General features: G+C 39.2%; 1 protein-coding gene across 2 annotated transcripts in view; it reads left to right on the top strand.

The window, feature by feature from the left end:
- The window catches only part of rhbdl1 (rhomboid, veinlet-like 1 (Drosophila)), a 30,556-nt gene extending 17,847 nt beyond the window's left edge, over window positions 1-12,709 (top strand). For both annotated transcript variants that reach the window (XM_068305899.1, XM_068305898.1), the window contains exons 6-8: window positions 8,892-8,992; window positions 10,720-10,780; window positions 12,334-12,709. In XM_068305899.1, coding sequence (XP_068162000.1) covers window positions 8,892-8,992; window positions 10,720-10,780; window positions 12,334-12,605 — 434 coding nt within the window. In that variant the 3' untranslated portion in view covers window positions 12,606-12,709. The remainder of the gene's footprint in view (window positions 1-8,891; window positions 8,993-10,719; window positions 10,781-12,333) is intronic.
- Window positions 12,710-13,503: the final 794 nt, after the last annotated feature.

The following is a 13,503-nucleotide window of genomic DNA, read 5'->3' as shown; positions in this document are numbered from 1 at the left end:
GGATGTTATAAATTGCACGTAGATTACTCGACTATGGGTTCTATAACGTTTTCCAAGACTGTCAACACTTGCACACGTTTTGCTTTCCTGGCTGCAGCTCAAAAACTGAACAATTCCTTCACTGCAGGGCTTCCCTTCAAAACCAAACGTCTATCTATCTATCTATCTATCTATCTATCTATCTATCTATCTATCTATCTATCTATCTATCTATCTATCTATCTATCTATCTATCTATCTATCTATCTATCTATCTATCTATCTATCTATCTATCTATCTATCTATCTATCTATCTATCTATCTATCTATCTATCTATCTATCTATCTATCTATCTATCTATCTATCTATCTATCTATCTAGCTATCTATCTATCTATAATATTATATGACACACTGACTGTGACTGTACGTTCCGTTCTTAGCTGTGTGCAGACAAAAGGAACTTGTTCTTCCTCTCTTTGATCAGTTATCCTTCACTGCTGCACTAACTGTGGCTAAGGATTCCTCTTGTTCCCAAATAGGAAATTTCAAACCATGCTGATGAGACGAATATAAAATGTAGAGTCATGTTCAGCATTTCAGACCAGCTCCACATGAAAGAAGTAGGGATCCCCTTTCCACATTTGCTGCCCTTTTTTTTTTTTCCATCTTCCCTGCTTCCTTTCCTGGGGCCAACAACTCCTTCAGCTTGTTAATGTGTTTCAGAACATCATTTTCTGTTAGAACAAAAAAAATTTTCAGGTATTGTATTTTGTAGACATGTGTGAGCCAATTGGTGTCTCCCTATCTGAACACCTTATATTTGAGACAATTTAATTATACTATACTGTATATGTGTGTGTGTGTGTGTGTGTGTGTGTGTGTGTGTGTGTGTGTGTGTGTGTGTGTGTGTGTGTGTGTGTGTGTGTGTGTGTGTGTGTGTGTGTGTGTGTGTGTGTGTGTGTGTGTGTGTGTATGTGTTAATACATATATATATATATATGGAATAAATAGTATAATTTCTTATTTTAAATGACTGTCTGTAGACATACTGACTGCGGCGAACTATTCCACAAATATATTAATTTCATAATGTTTGTCTCCAGATGGCATTTAGAAAAAATACATACAGAGTGCAATAAAAATACAAAAAACAAGTGGAGGAAAATACTGAAGCCTAATATGTGAATTAATACTAATTTCTTAAGACAGACATCTCATCTCACCCCTGGGTGGTTGCTAGTTCATTCTGTAGAAATAGTTTCAACTGTGTGAGATATTGGAGCTTTATTCTAGTATTTCCACTCATGCCTATGAAATCTCATAGCAAAAGAAAAAGTTTAATGTATTTTCCTTCAACAACACGTCTAAAACGTATATATTTCATGTCACTGGATAAATTAAGACATAAAAAAGGGCTCCCTTATGCAATTTATTTACCTTACTAAAGGTTTAATGTCACTGAGTCCGTCAGGAGGTGAATGCCTCCTCACCTTATGTGGGAGCTTATGTTCTAGTGAAGGAAGATTTTCACATCCCAGAGTTGAGTGTAATAAAGCCATCATTGTTTGGAGGCTGCTGCTCACACTGTCCACTGGTGTCCTCAGCCAAGAGGAGGAGACGCAGCCTGTTGGAAAACTGTAATAGAAATGTGATAAATGACTGTGTGTCAGTAAACCCTCCTTGTTGATGATCCAGTTGATGCTGTCATTACTTAAAAGCAGCACGCCAAGTCTTATGTAATGTTTAATCTGTCAGCCGCTGATTGATGCTGTTGTGGTTTGGGCAGGACAGTTGTGGTGTTGAATCTCTGCTTCCTGCTTTGGTAGTCCTAATTCATCTGGATGATCAACCCTGTATTCTACCAAACTAATATTCTGCCTCTTCATGACATGAGGTTTGTTGTTACCAGCTCCATCTCATGTTGGGTAACTGATCGATGCTTTTCAAAAGCAGACTGCAACATATTTAAGTTGGGTCAGTTTGTTTCTATACAGCCAGTAAATGCAAGATGTGTGCACCAAAGATTGACTTTGTTCGTCACCATTTTTGCTTTTTTTATCTCATTCGAGGCACAAAAGCTGCAATTAATTTTTTTTTTCAGATGAGAAGCCCAAAGGCCACGAAATACACCAAATGAGTTGAGTTGATGAATCAATAAATTCAACTGTGTAAAAGAAAAAAAGATAAAAACAGCTTTAGTTCTAGTTTTCTAAATTGGAAACAGAATGACTTTTTTTCTTTCTTTCAAAGTTTTTAGTTACACTCAGACAGCTGATTGAAAATCCATCATGACCAGAATGTGAACATTTTGTTCTGAGCTTGCAAAACAATACCTACAGCTCTCAGCCATTATTTATGGACTCTCTCGGTCCATGAGTTCATCCTCTTGAATGGAAACTCAGGATAAACTGGTAAACATGTGGGTTGAAAGAGTTTTGTTATTTTAAGTGCATTATGAAACTTTGTGATACTTTAGAGTAGATTGTGCTTTAAATTACAGTCCAATTTGGCTGTTTGAGGATTTCAAAACAGCATGAATGCTTTCATTTAAAAACATTGATTCACAGTGATGCTCAAGAAACCTTGACTCCAAACAGATGGTTGTGGGATTTTATTTCTTTTTTGCCAAACTTGGAGTTTTTTCAGATAAACCGACACTGCTGCACCTTCAGACTGCACCAGCAATTAAACTCAGTTAATGAGGGAGAGATGTAGATAAAATGACAATATGGACCAGAATAGGAGACAGAAAGCATCAGTGAAGAGTCTTTGGCTGTGAATCCTGTCTAGCACCGGTGTACAGATATTTAACTATATTATGAACGACCGGGGGTGAATTTGGGACGGCTTGTCCCCGGCAGAGGTGTTTTTATCACTGTGATAGCTCAGGGGTTGTCCTTGCGGTACTATTTCCACCTGAATACCAATTATTTCTTTCTCAACGCATCAAGAGAGCCCATTTTTGTGGTGTGATGTGGAGTATGTGATTGTGATAATGCTAAGTCAGTGCACGAAGTCAGATTTCTCACTTGTTAACCAAGTTTAGCTGTGAGCAGCTGCGTCTGTGCGAACCGTGGTGCTGGTGTAGCACTGAGTCGACCAGTTGTGTGTTTCTGATTTTCTCCCCCGGTGCTGAACTGAAGAGGCAGGGTGACCTTGGTATGTTGCAGCGGCTGCCATCGTGATTATGGTAATTCCCAGCCCTCCCCTCCATCCGACACCACAGTGAACTCTTCCTAGGTGGCACAGAGCTCACTTCCTCTACAACCACCCCCTGCAGCTTTTCTGATAACAACACAGAGAATGACGAATAATTCAAATGTAATGCAGTCTAAGGTATCCAGTTTGTGTGGTCTGTTTTTATGGATGTCTGTTTGCATCTTCTATGTAAAGCCAGTATAGAGAGAGAAGAAATATTTGCTGTGGAATGCTGTGGGAGTCAGAGAGGATCCCATTCCTCTGCTTGGTTTTTATTTCATTTACGTCAGTGATTAGTTCAAGGTCCTCTGAGGAAAAAGTACAACGCCTTCACCACATCCATCACCGTGGCTTTATAACCTTCAGCACAGGAAGTGATTTCATGCTTTTTTTATTGAAGGTTTTCCAGCCATCCAAGGACACCTGTTTATTTCTTAGTAGTAGTGAATGATGGTTCCATCATGACAGATTAATTTTTTTGTTTTAGATCTCTTCTTTTGTCATAAACAACTTCAGGAGCGTCGGGCATACCCGGCCATACGGTCGTAAATCTCTACGTTTTGTCTATTTTCCTCTAGTTATACTCACGATCATACACACACACACACGGACAGACACACACATACACATACTCGCCTTGAATCAGATGTAATTAAACATTTAACTTTCTCCTCTCAGCACTTCTAAGGATGTGACTTAGGGAGAGAATTGATTTTTCTCGATACCCCCTGCAGCTCTGGGGGGAAATAAATATTATCAGATTTTCCCATGTGGCAAACTTGGACAAGGAATAAACAGAATCAATATCAAATGAAACCCAAGGGTAAAGCATAGTTACAGTGGTGGCGTTTACACACTGTGAAATTTATGAATTGTATAATTTCCTCTGAGTCCGAGTTTGACACTGATGCTTTTTTATAATCTGTTCTGTAGACAAGACATGTTCTGCTTGTTTTGTGACTCTGGAGGTGTGTTTCCTTATTGAAGTTGTTCATCTAAGGATCTCCGTTTACTGCGGTGCAGGAGCGGAGGTGAGCTGTGATTAGTCGCTTTGAGGATGCTGACAGTTCGGATGCTCCTCACAGTTTGAAACTGCAGATAAGCAAAACTGTTAAGACACCGTCTTTCCCTTCTCATCCTCTAAAGAGTTTCCCACCATGACATGAGGAGATGGACAAAGATGTTATATTTGGTTCAAGTTATTGTGCTCCAATTTAAGGAAAGCATCCATGGCAAAGGTGATATTTCTGTTATCTCTTTCTGTCTGGATGACACAGAGTTTTCCATCTCCCTCCCAGGTGGAAAATATCTTTAATATAGCTCCCTCAGCCCGGCGGTTAAAGTTGAAATGAGGTTTTGAAAAGGACACCTCTCCGTTGAACGATATTTGAAGCTATGAGCTTTTGAACTAACTGTGAAGTGTACAAAAGATGGTCTGCTCATGTGCTAAAGCTAGAACAAGTTGCCTTCAAAAATTACATATCTGAACCCCATCGTGTACCATTGGGTAAATATGAAATGATTGTTCAAATAGTCTGCTGCAGCAGAATAAATCTACAACTGATGAACTGATGAAGTCAAATATTAGATGTAACACTGACACGTTCACCAATTCGGTTCTCCTTGTTGACGAGATTTGAAGAGCTCTCTCTGATGGTCTGACAAAACTGAGCATTTTGAAGGTCTTAATTATATCATATAGGCTTCTATGAAAATATCTAATATAAATATCGTAGATATGTATATCATTATTAGTGAATGAGTATTAACTCTGGTTGGAAATTCAGAATAATGATGCCATCACATAGTCTTTAAGAGGATTTGATTTAAAAAGAATAACAAGTCCTCAAATACTTTGACTGATAACTTGTTGAGAGAAATTACTGCTGAATAAACATATACATTAGAGTTTTTTAAGGAAATGTCTGCATATAGTACAGTCTATGTTACAGAAATGGAAGCCCAAGTTATTGTTTTGTAATTTAGCTGAAGAATATTGTAACCATGACAGACTCTCACTGGGACGAAGAGCTTGTAATTCTCTTTGCATGATTGCACTCTCATAGTGTAGCTCCTCTATCACTATTCCTCATGCACTGGTTCTTTCTATCAATCTCTTGCTCTTCTTATTTGTGCTCAGTAAATAAATCTGATCAGGCATTTCCTCAGTTTATTAAGCAACAGAAGCAGCCTTGTGACTGCAAGACTGCTGACTGTAGCACATTTCCGTGCAGGGCCACAAGATTGAATGCACACAGGATAGATGCGTTAGAGAAAAGCATGTAGAAATAAAGCAACCCCAGACTAAAAGGTAACAACACCAAAGCATCACTGGGAAGACCCTCACTGGCACGTCTTCAGAGTTTTATAAACTGGAAGATTCAGGATGACAATCCTAAACAACTCTGAAATTGTTTCCAATTAAACATGTTCACATACATTTATGTAGACAAGACGTTCCTTCTACTGGACTAGCGGGCTGAAAAAGGACAATGTTCACTTGTCAGATTCCAATACTGAATAGATCAATAAACTAGAGTGGCTGTGAAGTTACAGTGCTGTAACCTGAACAATATCCTCTTAACGTGGAGATTCACATATATCCATACTCCTGCAGGGGATAGCTGATTTATTATTAATAATATATCATCGTATATTATATGTGCTGATCCAAAAACATCACTTGTTGGATTTGTGCATTGCTCCTCCTCTACATTTAAACCAATAAAATCAACAACATTGAAAATCTAAACAGCAGTGTCAGACTTTAAAGAGTCGGCGTTTTGATTCAACATCCCATGGGCTAAAACTCTTGAAAGCAGATGCTGAAAAGCATCAGGTATACATGTGTTTGTGCAGAGCCATATTTTACAGGGATTAGAGAGTTGTTTGTTTGGGGTATTTTTTTTTTTTGCATTTACTGGCTCTGTCGCAGCCTCCACTGGAATGACTTCATAGAGGTACAGCCTCAGGCACTGACAAACTCTGGCCTTGGATCAGCCTTCCATCCCTTCCTGTATCTTGGAGAGACTGAAAAACACTAAGTTGACCCACATCTTAAGGGCAGCCTTGAGTTTTATGTAGAAAATATAGTTTGAGTGAGGCTCGGTTCTCTGAACTGTCAGGGATTATATTGCAATATAGCTCTCTGTGCATAGTTGACTTTTACTGTCTCCACTGCTGTGCACTTATAGATGTTACAAGCACATCAAAAGAGTGGAGGATGTTCCTGATCAATTCAGTATATTAACAGTCAATCATCTGTCTGGGATGGAATGTGTCTACAAGATACTGAAATTATGAGACGCCTCTGATCTCAGCTCCAACTGATGTGAGAATCCTAAATCCTATATCCTCCAGTGTAGAACAACCCAAGTGACAGGTCCTTCACATAGCATACTGTATTCAGGAGCATCTGACTACAGCAGAGGGAGCAGCTTGTTTCCTCCCTCTGGTCCAGTTTTACCTCTGAGCTGGAGGTCTCAGGTTGTCTCGTCTTCCTCATCTACAGATGTCAGCATCCCTGTCAGGAGGAAAGTGGATCCCTGTTGTTTCCCTCAAATGCTGAGATTAAACTGTTTTAATTGTACAATGCTATTGATTTTGTTCATTTCCTTCACTTTAAGCTTATGGTCAGCCGTAGAAAAACTCACTCCAAAAGGTAACTGGACTGTTAGAAACAGAGTTAATGACTACCTGGCGAAGAGAGTGGAGAATTTAGTGGGTAAGGACGTAGATATTCCCCAAAGGAACAATGTAAATGCACCAGAACGCCAAAGGATGGATGGACAAGGGCAACCCTATGATATAAAGAAGAAAAAGATTATAATTCACATCATCTGGCTACAGTATGAAATAAATGAATTACATTTTATTGCTTCATTGTCCTAAATCCAGAGGTAAAAAGCAGTATTACTAATGTTTCTCTGTACTGAAGTTAAATGAATAAAAGTTGTGAATCTGTGAGAAACTCAGATGTTGATGCTGCTGAAGTTGCATAAATTCTTTTTTCTTTTTACTTTGAAGAGATCAGAGACCACATACTGTATGCTACAGTGTGTAATTGCAATTTGGTGGAACTGCTAAAAATGGGGCACTGTGATTCTCCTCAAATCTGTAGCTGACACGCCAACCTTCACATGCCCCATAAATCCACATTAAATAGCCCATAGGTGTCAGATCGAGAAGAAATGAATGAGTCAGGAATACGGGGTGATTACCATCTGTCTTTCCATCATCATCACTGCCACTGTTAGCTGACGAGGCGTTCTTAGAGACAATGTTTACTCTATGCAGTCCAACGAGGCACACACACAAACACACACTCTCACAATATGAATGCTACATCATGCATTATAGATCTGAGATCACAACTCCGTGATTGAAAAGAGGCTGTTTTGTTTTATCAGCCCTCTCCGCTTCCCTTATCAGCTCTTTTCCATAATTAACAGTGTCTGACGCTGTCCTCCCGACTGCCACTGTGATTTCCTCCGCTCACAATTCTGTCCCACTTCATCATGTCAGTCAGCGCTGCCGTTAATGCAACGGCAGGTGAACTGTACTGCATAGCTTTAAATGCTTTGATCCATTTCAAAGCAGCTTTTGGTTTGAATTTGTTTGGTATATTTGTAGCACGAACACACTGAGATATTTCCTGCACAACAATGGAAACGAGTCCATCCAAGATTTTAATCTGTGTTACATCCTGTGTGTGAAAATTCAGAGCAGCCGACATCATCATTTACACCTACTTAAATCTACGGAGGGGGGGGAAGAAACACATTTTCTAGTGGAAATCATTAAATGTTGAAACACAGGATGGCACAAATAGATTTTTAGATTTCTTTGAGAAATCTAGAAATATAAATTGCTATTACTGCTTATTTCTCAAATATGTATACCTATACCTATGTATACATAAGGCTACAGTTCATTCCCAAACAGATTGCTGTTTAAAGGCCTTTCTGTCTTCCTCCAACACACGTGTTCTCACTTTATATCCTTTCTCAAGACTGTGTGAGTTTGCACTTGATTGACTGTTTCCTCAAACTCCCGTTGAGTTTTGTCACACAGGCCAGGCCAGGGCAGCGTTCATAGTGATTATTGTTATTCTAAAGTCTATTGAGGTCTAGCTCACCACAGTAGTTAGAGACATCTTAAAGATCCATAATTGTTCGTATAGATCAGTGTTGAGAGTGATTACAGGTGGATGTAGATCAGTTTACTTTTACTGGTCACTTTTCACTTCATGACTATCACTATTTTTTAAGCAGCAATTTTGGTCTCCTGATTACTGTTTCTTCGTGTGTCCAGGATTATAATCTACCCCCAGATGTAACAGAAAACAGCTTCTGAGCACACATTACCGGTCTTACTTACTTTGGAGAGGATTATTAGCTGTACTATTTAAATTTAGATTACCCCATTTATTTATTTTTTGTTGTTGTTGATCTTTGCCTACAGCCTGTACACTATACGTCACATTCATGTGTGTGACCTGTGGTGTAGACACTCATAAAAATGTCAACTGGTGTTGTGCAGCTTCTGTGAGGGCAGAATTTACTTGCAATGTTTTAAAAATGCCCCGAGGAATGTGACTTGTTGAGTAAGGTGACTAATGCCCCTGTACAATAAATAATCTCTCTCTTTCTCTCTCTCTCTCTCTCTGCATTGCATGTTCTGTCCATCTTATATCCCTAACACTCTGCAGGTTCGCTGACAGTGTCCATCACAGACATGCGTGCTCCCGTGGTGGGGGGCTCCGGTGGGGTCTATGCTCTGTGCTCAGCACATCTGGCCAATGTCGTCATGGTAACTGCCATCATTATCTCCTGCTTTGTTATGTCTGAAAGCAGTTTTCAATGAAGCCAAAATGTCAAGGCTGTCTGCATGGTGTGAGACGAAGATACCACACACTCCAGTCAACACCCAGTGCGGCTGTTTTTTTTAATGTGCTCAGATTTTTCCCAGTAGACCATTAGTGGAGGGTTTTTTTCTCTGCATCTGTGGGATCACATCAATATGATAAATGGTTTTACTGCCAAGCAGTGATTGTTGTGTTATGAAGATTCTATTTGTCCTGTTTGGAGATCATTTTGTTGAATGTTTTTGATGAGTCGCTACCCCTATGATAAAATCATGATATTTATAATAATTTTATTACATTATTGTATGTAATTAGTATATAAGACAGCATTTACAGTATTTTGGTAATTTCCTTCATGCAGCTTGAGAGCTAGTCTTCAGTATGTTTTAGGCCTCTGTCACAAGGTCTTATATGTGAAATGCCTTCCACACTATGCTCAGCTCTCGAGGCAGTGTTACATCTGACGAATCACTTTAACTAATGTTGCTGTTCGTTGTGGGTAGTGGAGATGCCAGCAGGGATCGAAATCAAAGTGTGCTGACGGGCCCAAAGCAAACACTGTGGAACTGCAGCAACTAACAGACAGTTTATTTGCTCTGTTACATTTGATGCCTGTATTTTGTTGGGGAATCCTTCAAGGCATGTCTTAGGTGTGCTCTGATTAGTTTTTATAGTTTATTTCTAAAGGAGATCTTGAACCCTTGACTCAACTCAGAAAATTCCAACCCATCTGTCATTAGGCGTCATCATCCGTTTTGCTCAGCACTAATTTTCTGGTTCAGTGGTGTTTCCAGTGTGACTATCAGAACTGAATCTCAAGTTTTCTTTCATTTCTTTGAGCAGATCTGGATATTTATAAAGGAAAAAGAGCTCTTGGCTCTTTCTGGGTGATCATATTCATGTTGCCTGGGCAGCAAGCTCTTTCTTTGATTCTCTGGATGGTCGTCTGTACATCACACATGTCAAATTCCTTCAGCACTTCTTCATGTTAATGTCAGCAGTGTGATATACAAGATCTGTAATAGATCAAATGCATTGCTGTCCTTTGGCTGAAGAACTAGAGAGCAAAAACATCAAACCCTCCCATCAGAGAGCTGTAACATCACATCATCTCATCTCAGATCACCCACTCCATCATTTTAATCATTTATTAATAAAAATATAGTTTCACTGCATGAGCTAACACTCCCAACAAATAGTCTTACTAGGTTTTATTCATACTTTCCGTCTGTCTTTATTTTGCATGGTGTCCACTAATACTTTTTCAGCTCAGAGAAAGCAGTGGTCCCAGGTCATACTCACACATCCGTGGCCTAGAAAGTATGGAGGGATGTGATTGGTACAGTTTCTCAGCCTGGAGAGTAAATGTGCTCTTCTAAATCAGGGTCCTAGGGAATCAAAAGGGCTATTCATTGGCCCATTCTCCCCCTCTGTTAAATTATCTCAGCCCTAATTAATACGGCGCCACCGGGTTGGAACCAGTAAGTGAGGAGCAGCCAGGTGTAAAACTCTGTATGTCTCTCTCATAAGGATGTGATTCTTCTTTTGGGTATGAATATGTCCAGAGGGAGAAGCTGAGTTGTTTCTTTCTTGACTGTTAATAGACTCATGAGTAAAACGCATGTTGGTGTGATTGTTTCTCCTGATGAGACGTCCTGGCTCTGTGTTACAGAACTGGGCTGGGATGCGCTGTCCATACAAGCTGCTCCGTATGATCCTGGCTCTGGTTTGCAGTAAGTTTTCTGCTTCACTCTGTTTCTATTGTTGCTCTTAATGTTGGGTTTTATGGTTGGATTGATAGGGGGTATTTGTATGTTTTTTATTTTCCACATATTTAAAGACCGCACACCTGTTCACTATTCAACAAAGCATTATCATCTGAGTGGGGGTTTATAGATCTCTTAAAACTGAGACACATTTGCTACTGAGGCTGTGTTTGTGGGTTATTCAGAGTGAGAGGTTTCATGATCCGACATATTGCTTTGTTTTCAAAGCTTTTGAGTCATACTACTTGTCCTTTTTCTCCCTACAAGCGCCGATACACTGTGACTTTCATTACTGAGCAATATGTTCCCTCCATCTGTCCTTTGCCTGCTGCCCCTGGACTGAGAACGCAGCCAGTCTGCTAGGATATGATATTCTTCTACTGTAGAATAAAACCTGCCACAATCTTTGAAATAATAGAAAATTGACATTTGTACTATAGTGTTAATTAAAGTATCGAAGAGCAGCAAAAACCAATTGCAAATAACATTTGGTGGCTTTTTTTCCCCAAATGTAACAGTGCTTTAAATCCTACTGTGATCTCCTGTTACCATTACAACAATGTCCTGTCCTGAGTACACATTAATATAAAGTTAACTGCAGTCCCAGGCATTGCAAATGGAAAAAAAGTCTTTAGATAGATAGATAGATAGATAGATAGATAGATAGATAGATAGATAGATAGATAGATAGATAGATAGATAGATAGATAGATAGATAGATAGATAGATAGATAGATAGATAGATAGATAGATAGATAGATAGATAGATAGATAGATAGATAGATAGATTACTACACTTACTACAATAATTATGAATTTATTGTCACAAATGTAAGTAAAATCTAACAAACGGCATCAGTTCATAAGTCTGTTGCCTAAGTGCATGATGGGAAGCTTCCTTAATATTTACTTTACATGATCCCATCACAGAATCACCATCCAGTCAGTGATGTTGGCGCTCATCAGGTATTCAGCTCTGCTCATGCTCCTTTATTTTACATTCTAGAGGAGGCTAAGATGAGTGGGTTGAATCCATTTGCATAGCTACATGTTAAATACCAAGCAACAACCAGTAGTTGTTAGCTTATCTCAGTGCAAAGGCTGGAAACAACATGACTGTCTGAAAACAGCAAATCCACCAAGCAGAAGCTCCACAGCTAAGATCATGTTCGTTTATACTTGAAGTATCAAGAAATGTTTGCATTTTTGGGAGTCTTGCATTCTGGAAAACCACAATCAAGCCTCAGTAAATAATGAAATTGTTGTTTTTATATCTTTGTAAAAATTAAACATACAAATAAGTGTGTAAATCTGTAGAGGTGTTCCTGCATGGATTTTATATTTGGAGAGAAACACGCCAGTCATTCTCTCCTTTTTCCATTTTTTGTATCAGCCAAACTATAGTTCTCACTTGTAAGATTATAATAGAGATGATATTATCATTATTCTTATCAATCTCCTGCCAGAAAGCAAATCCTCTAAAATTTCTATCATCTTGTTCTTTTATCCTTCTTGTTCAGTGAGTTCAGAGGTGGGCCGTGCGGTCTGGCTCCGTTTCTCACCACCGCTGCCCTCCTCTGGACCCCAGCCCAGCTTCATGGCTCACCTGTCGGGGGCCGTGGTTGGCATCAGCATGGGGCTGCTGATCCTACGCAGCTACGAGGAAAGTCTGCAGAAACAGTGCTCCTGGTGGGTCATCGTCTTCTCATTCATCACTTTTCTCCTCTTTGCCATCTTCTGGAACATCTTTGCCTATGAGCTACTTGGAGTGCAGATACCGCCTCCTCCCTGATGAAGGCCCCCCTCCCCACTACACAGGGCCTCCTTCACATATTAAAATGACTCCAATCCTAATCCAAACAAAGGTTCCTCTTTGACCTTAGTTAAGTTGTCCCAGTTTGACCTGGCAGAAATTATACAAAAGCATTAAAAAAATTAAAATTAACCAAGATTTTTTTTTTTTACTGATACTTTGCAAATCAAAGAAATATGTCTCTTTTATTAAAGAGGGGTTACAGTAGCAACAAGTACAGGTGTATGTTCCTCAGATCCATTTTGAGGAACATCAGATCCTTTTATGTCTATGTTGACCAGCATTAACATTTTACATGAACATTTAGGTTATTGTGCTCTTTTCTTTTTGAAAATCTGTTTCTTTTTTTTTGTGCATGTCTCATACATATAAAGACCTCATGAAAGACGAATCTCAGTTAACATTGCCCGCCTCTGGTAAATGGAATCAAAGGGAATGAAACAGTAGGATAAGACTGTGTACCAGACAGAGAAAGTGTTGAGATAATGCTCATAAAAATTGACCTTCATAAGTGAAGTGAAGATCAGGATCAGAATCAGCAGCAACCCTTAAACTAGGAGGGATTCTGTGTTTTGCCTGAAAGCAGTTGAACTGAGGAAGCAGCAAAGTCCTTTGGCTGTGCCTCATATCAGAGCTGAAGATTTAAAGATGTATGTCAGGAACATCTTGTTTATGCCTGAAAGCTGAAATTGAAAGGAAAAAAAAAGCCCAGAGGCACCCATAAAATATGACATTTGTTTTATTTCATAGCCCTGCTGTAACTCATAGGGGTCACTACGGCTTTTTGCACATTGTAAAAGAAATCCCCTAACTAAAAAAAACAAAAATCAGCAAACAGATTATGGTGCTCAGTAGCTGATTCAGTCAAAATCTAACA

Source organism: Antennarius striatus, chromosome 21 (genome assembly GCF_040054535.1).
Source record: "Antennarius striatus isolate MH-2024 chromosome 21, ASM4005453v1, whole genome shotgun sequence".
NCBI classification, from domain to species: Eukaryota; Metazoa; Chordata; class Actinopteri; order Lophiiformes; family Antennariidae; genus Antennarius; species Antennarius striatus.
The sequence above is the reverse complement of the archived record's forward strand: the minus strand, read 5'-3'. Positions and strand labels throughout refer to the sequence as shown.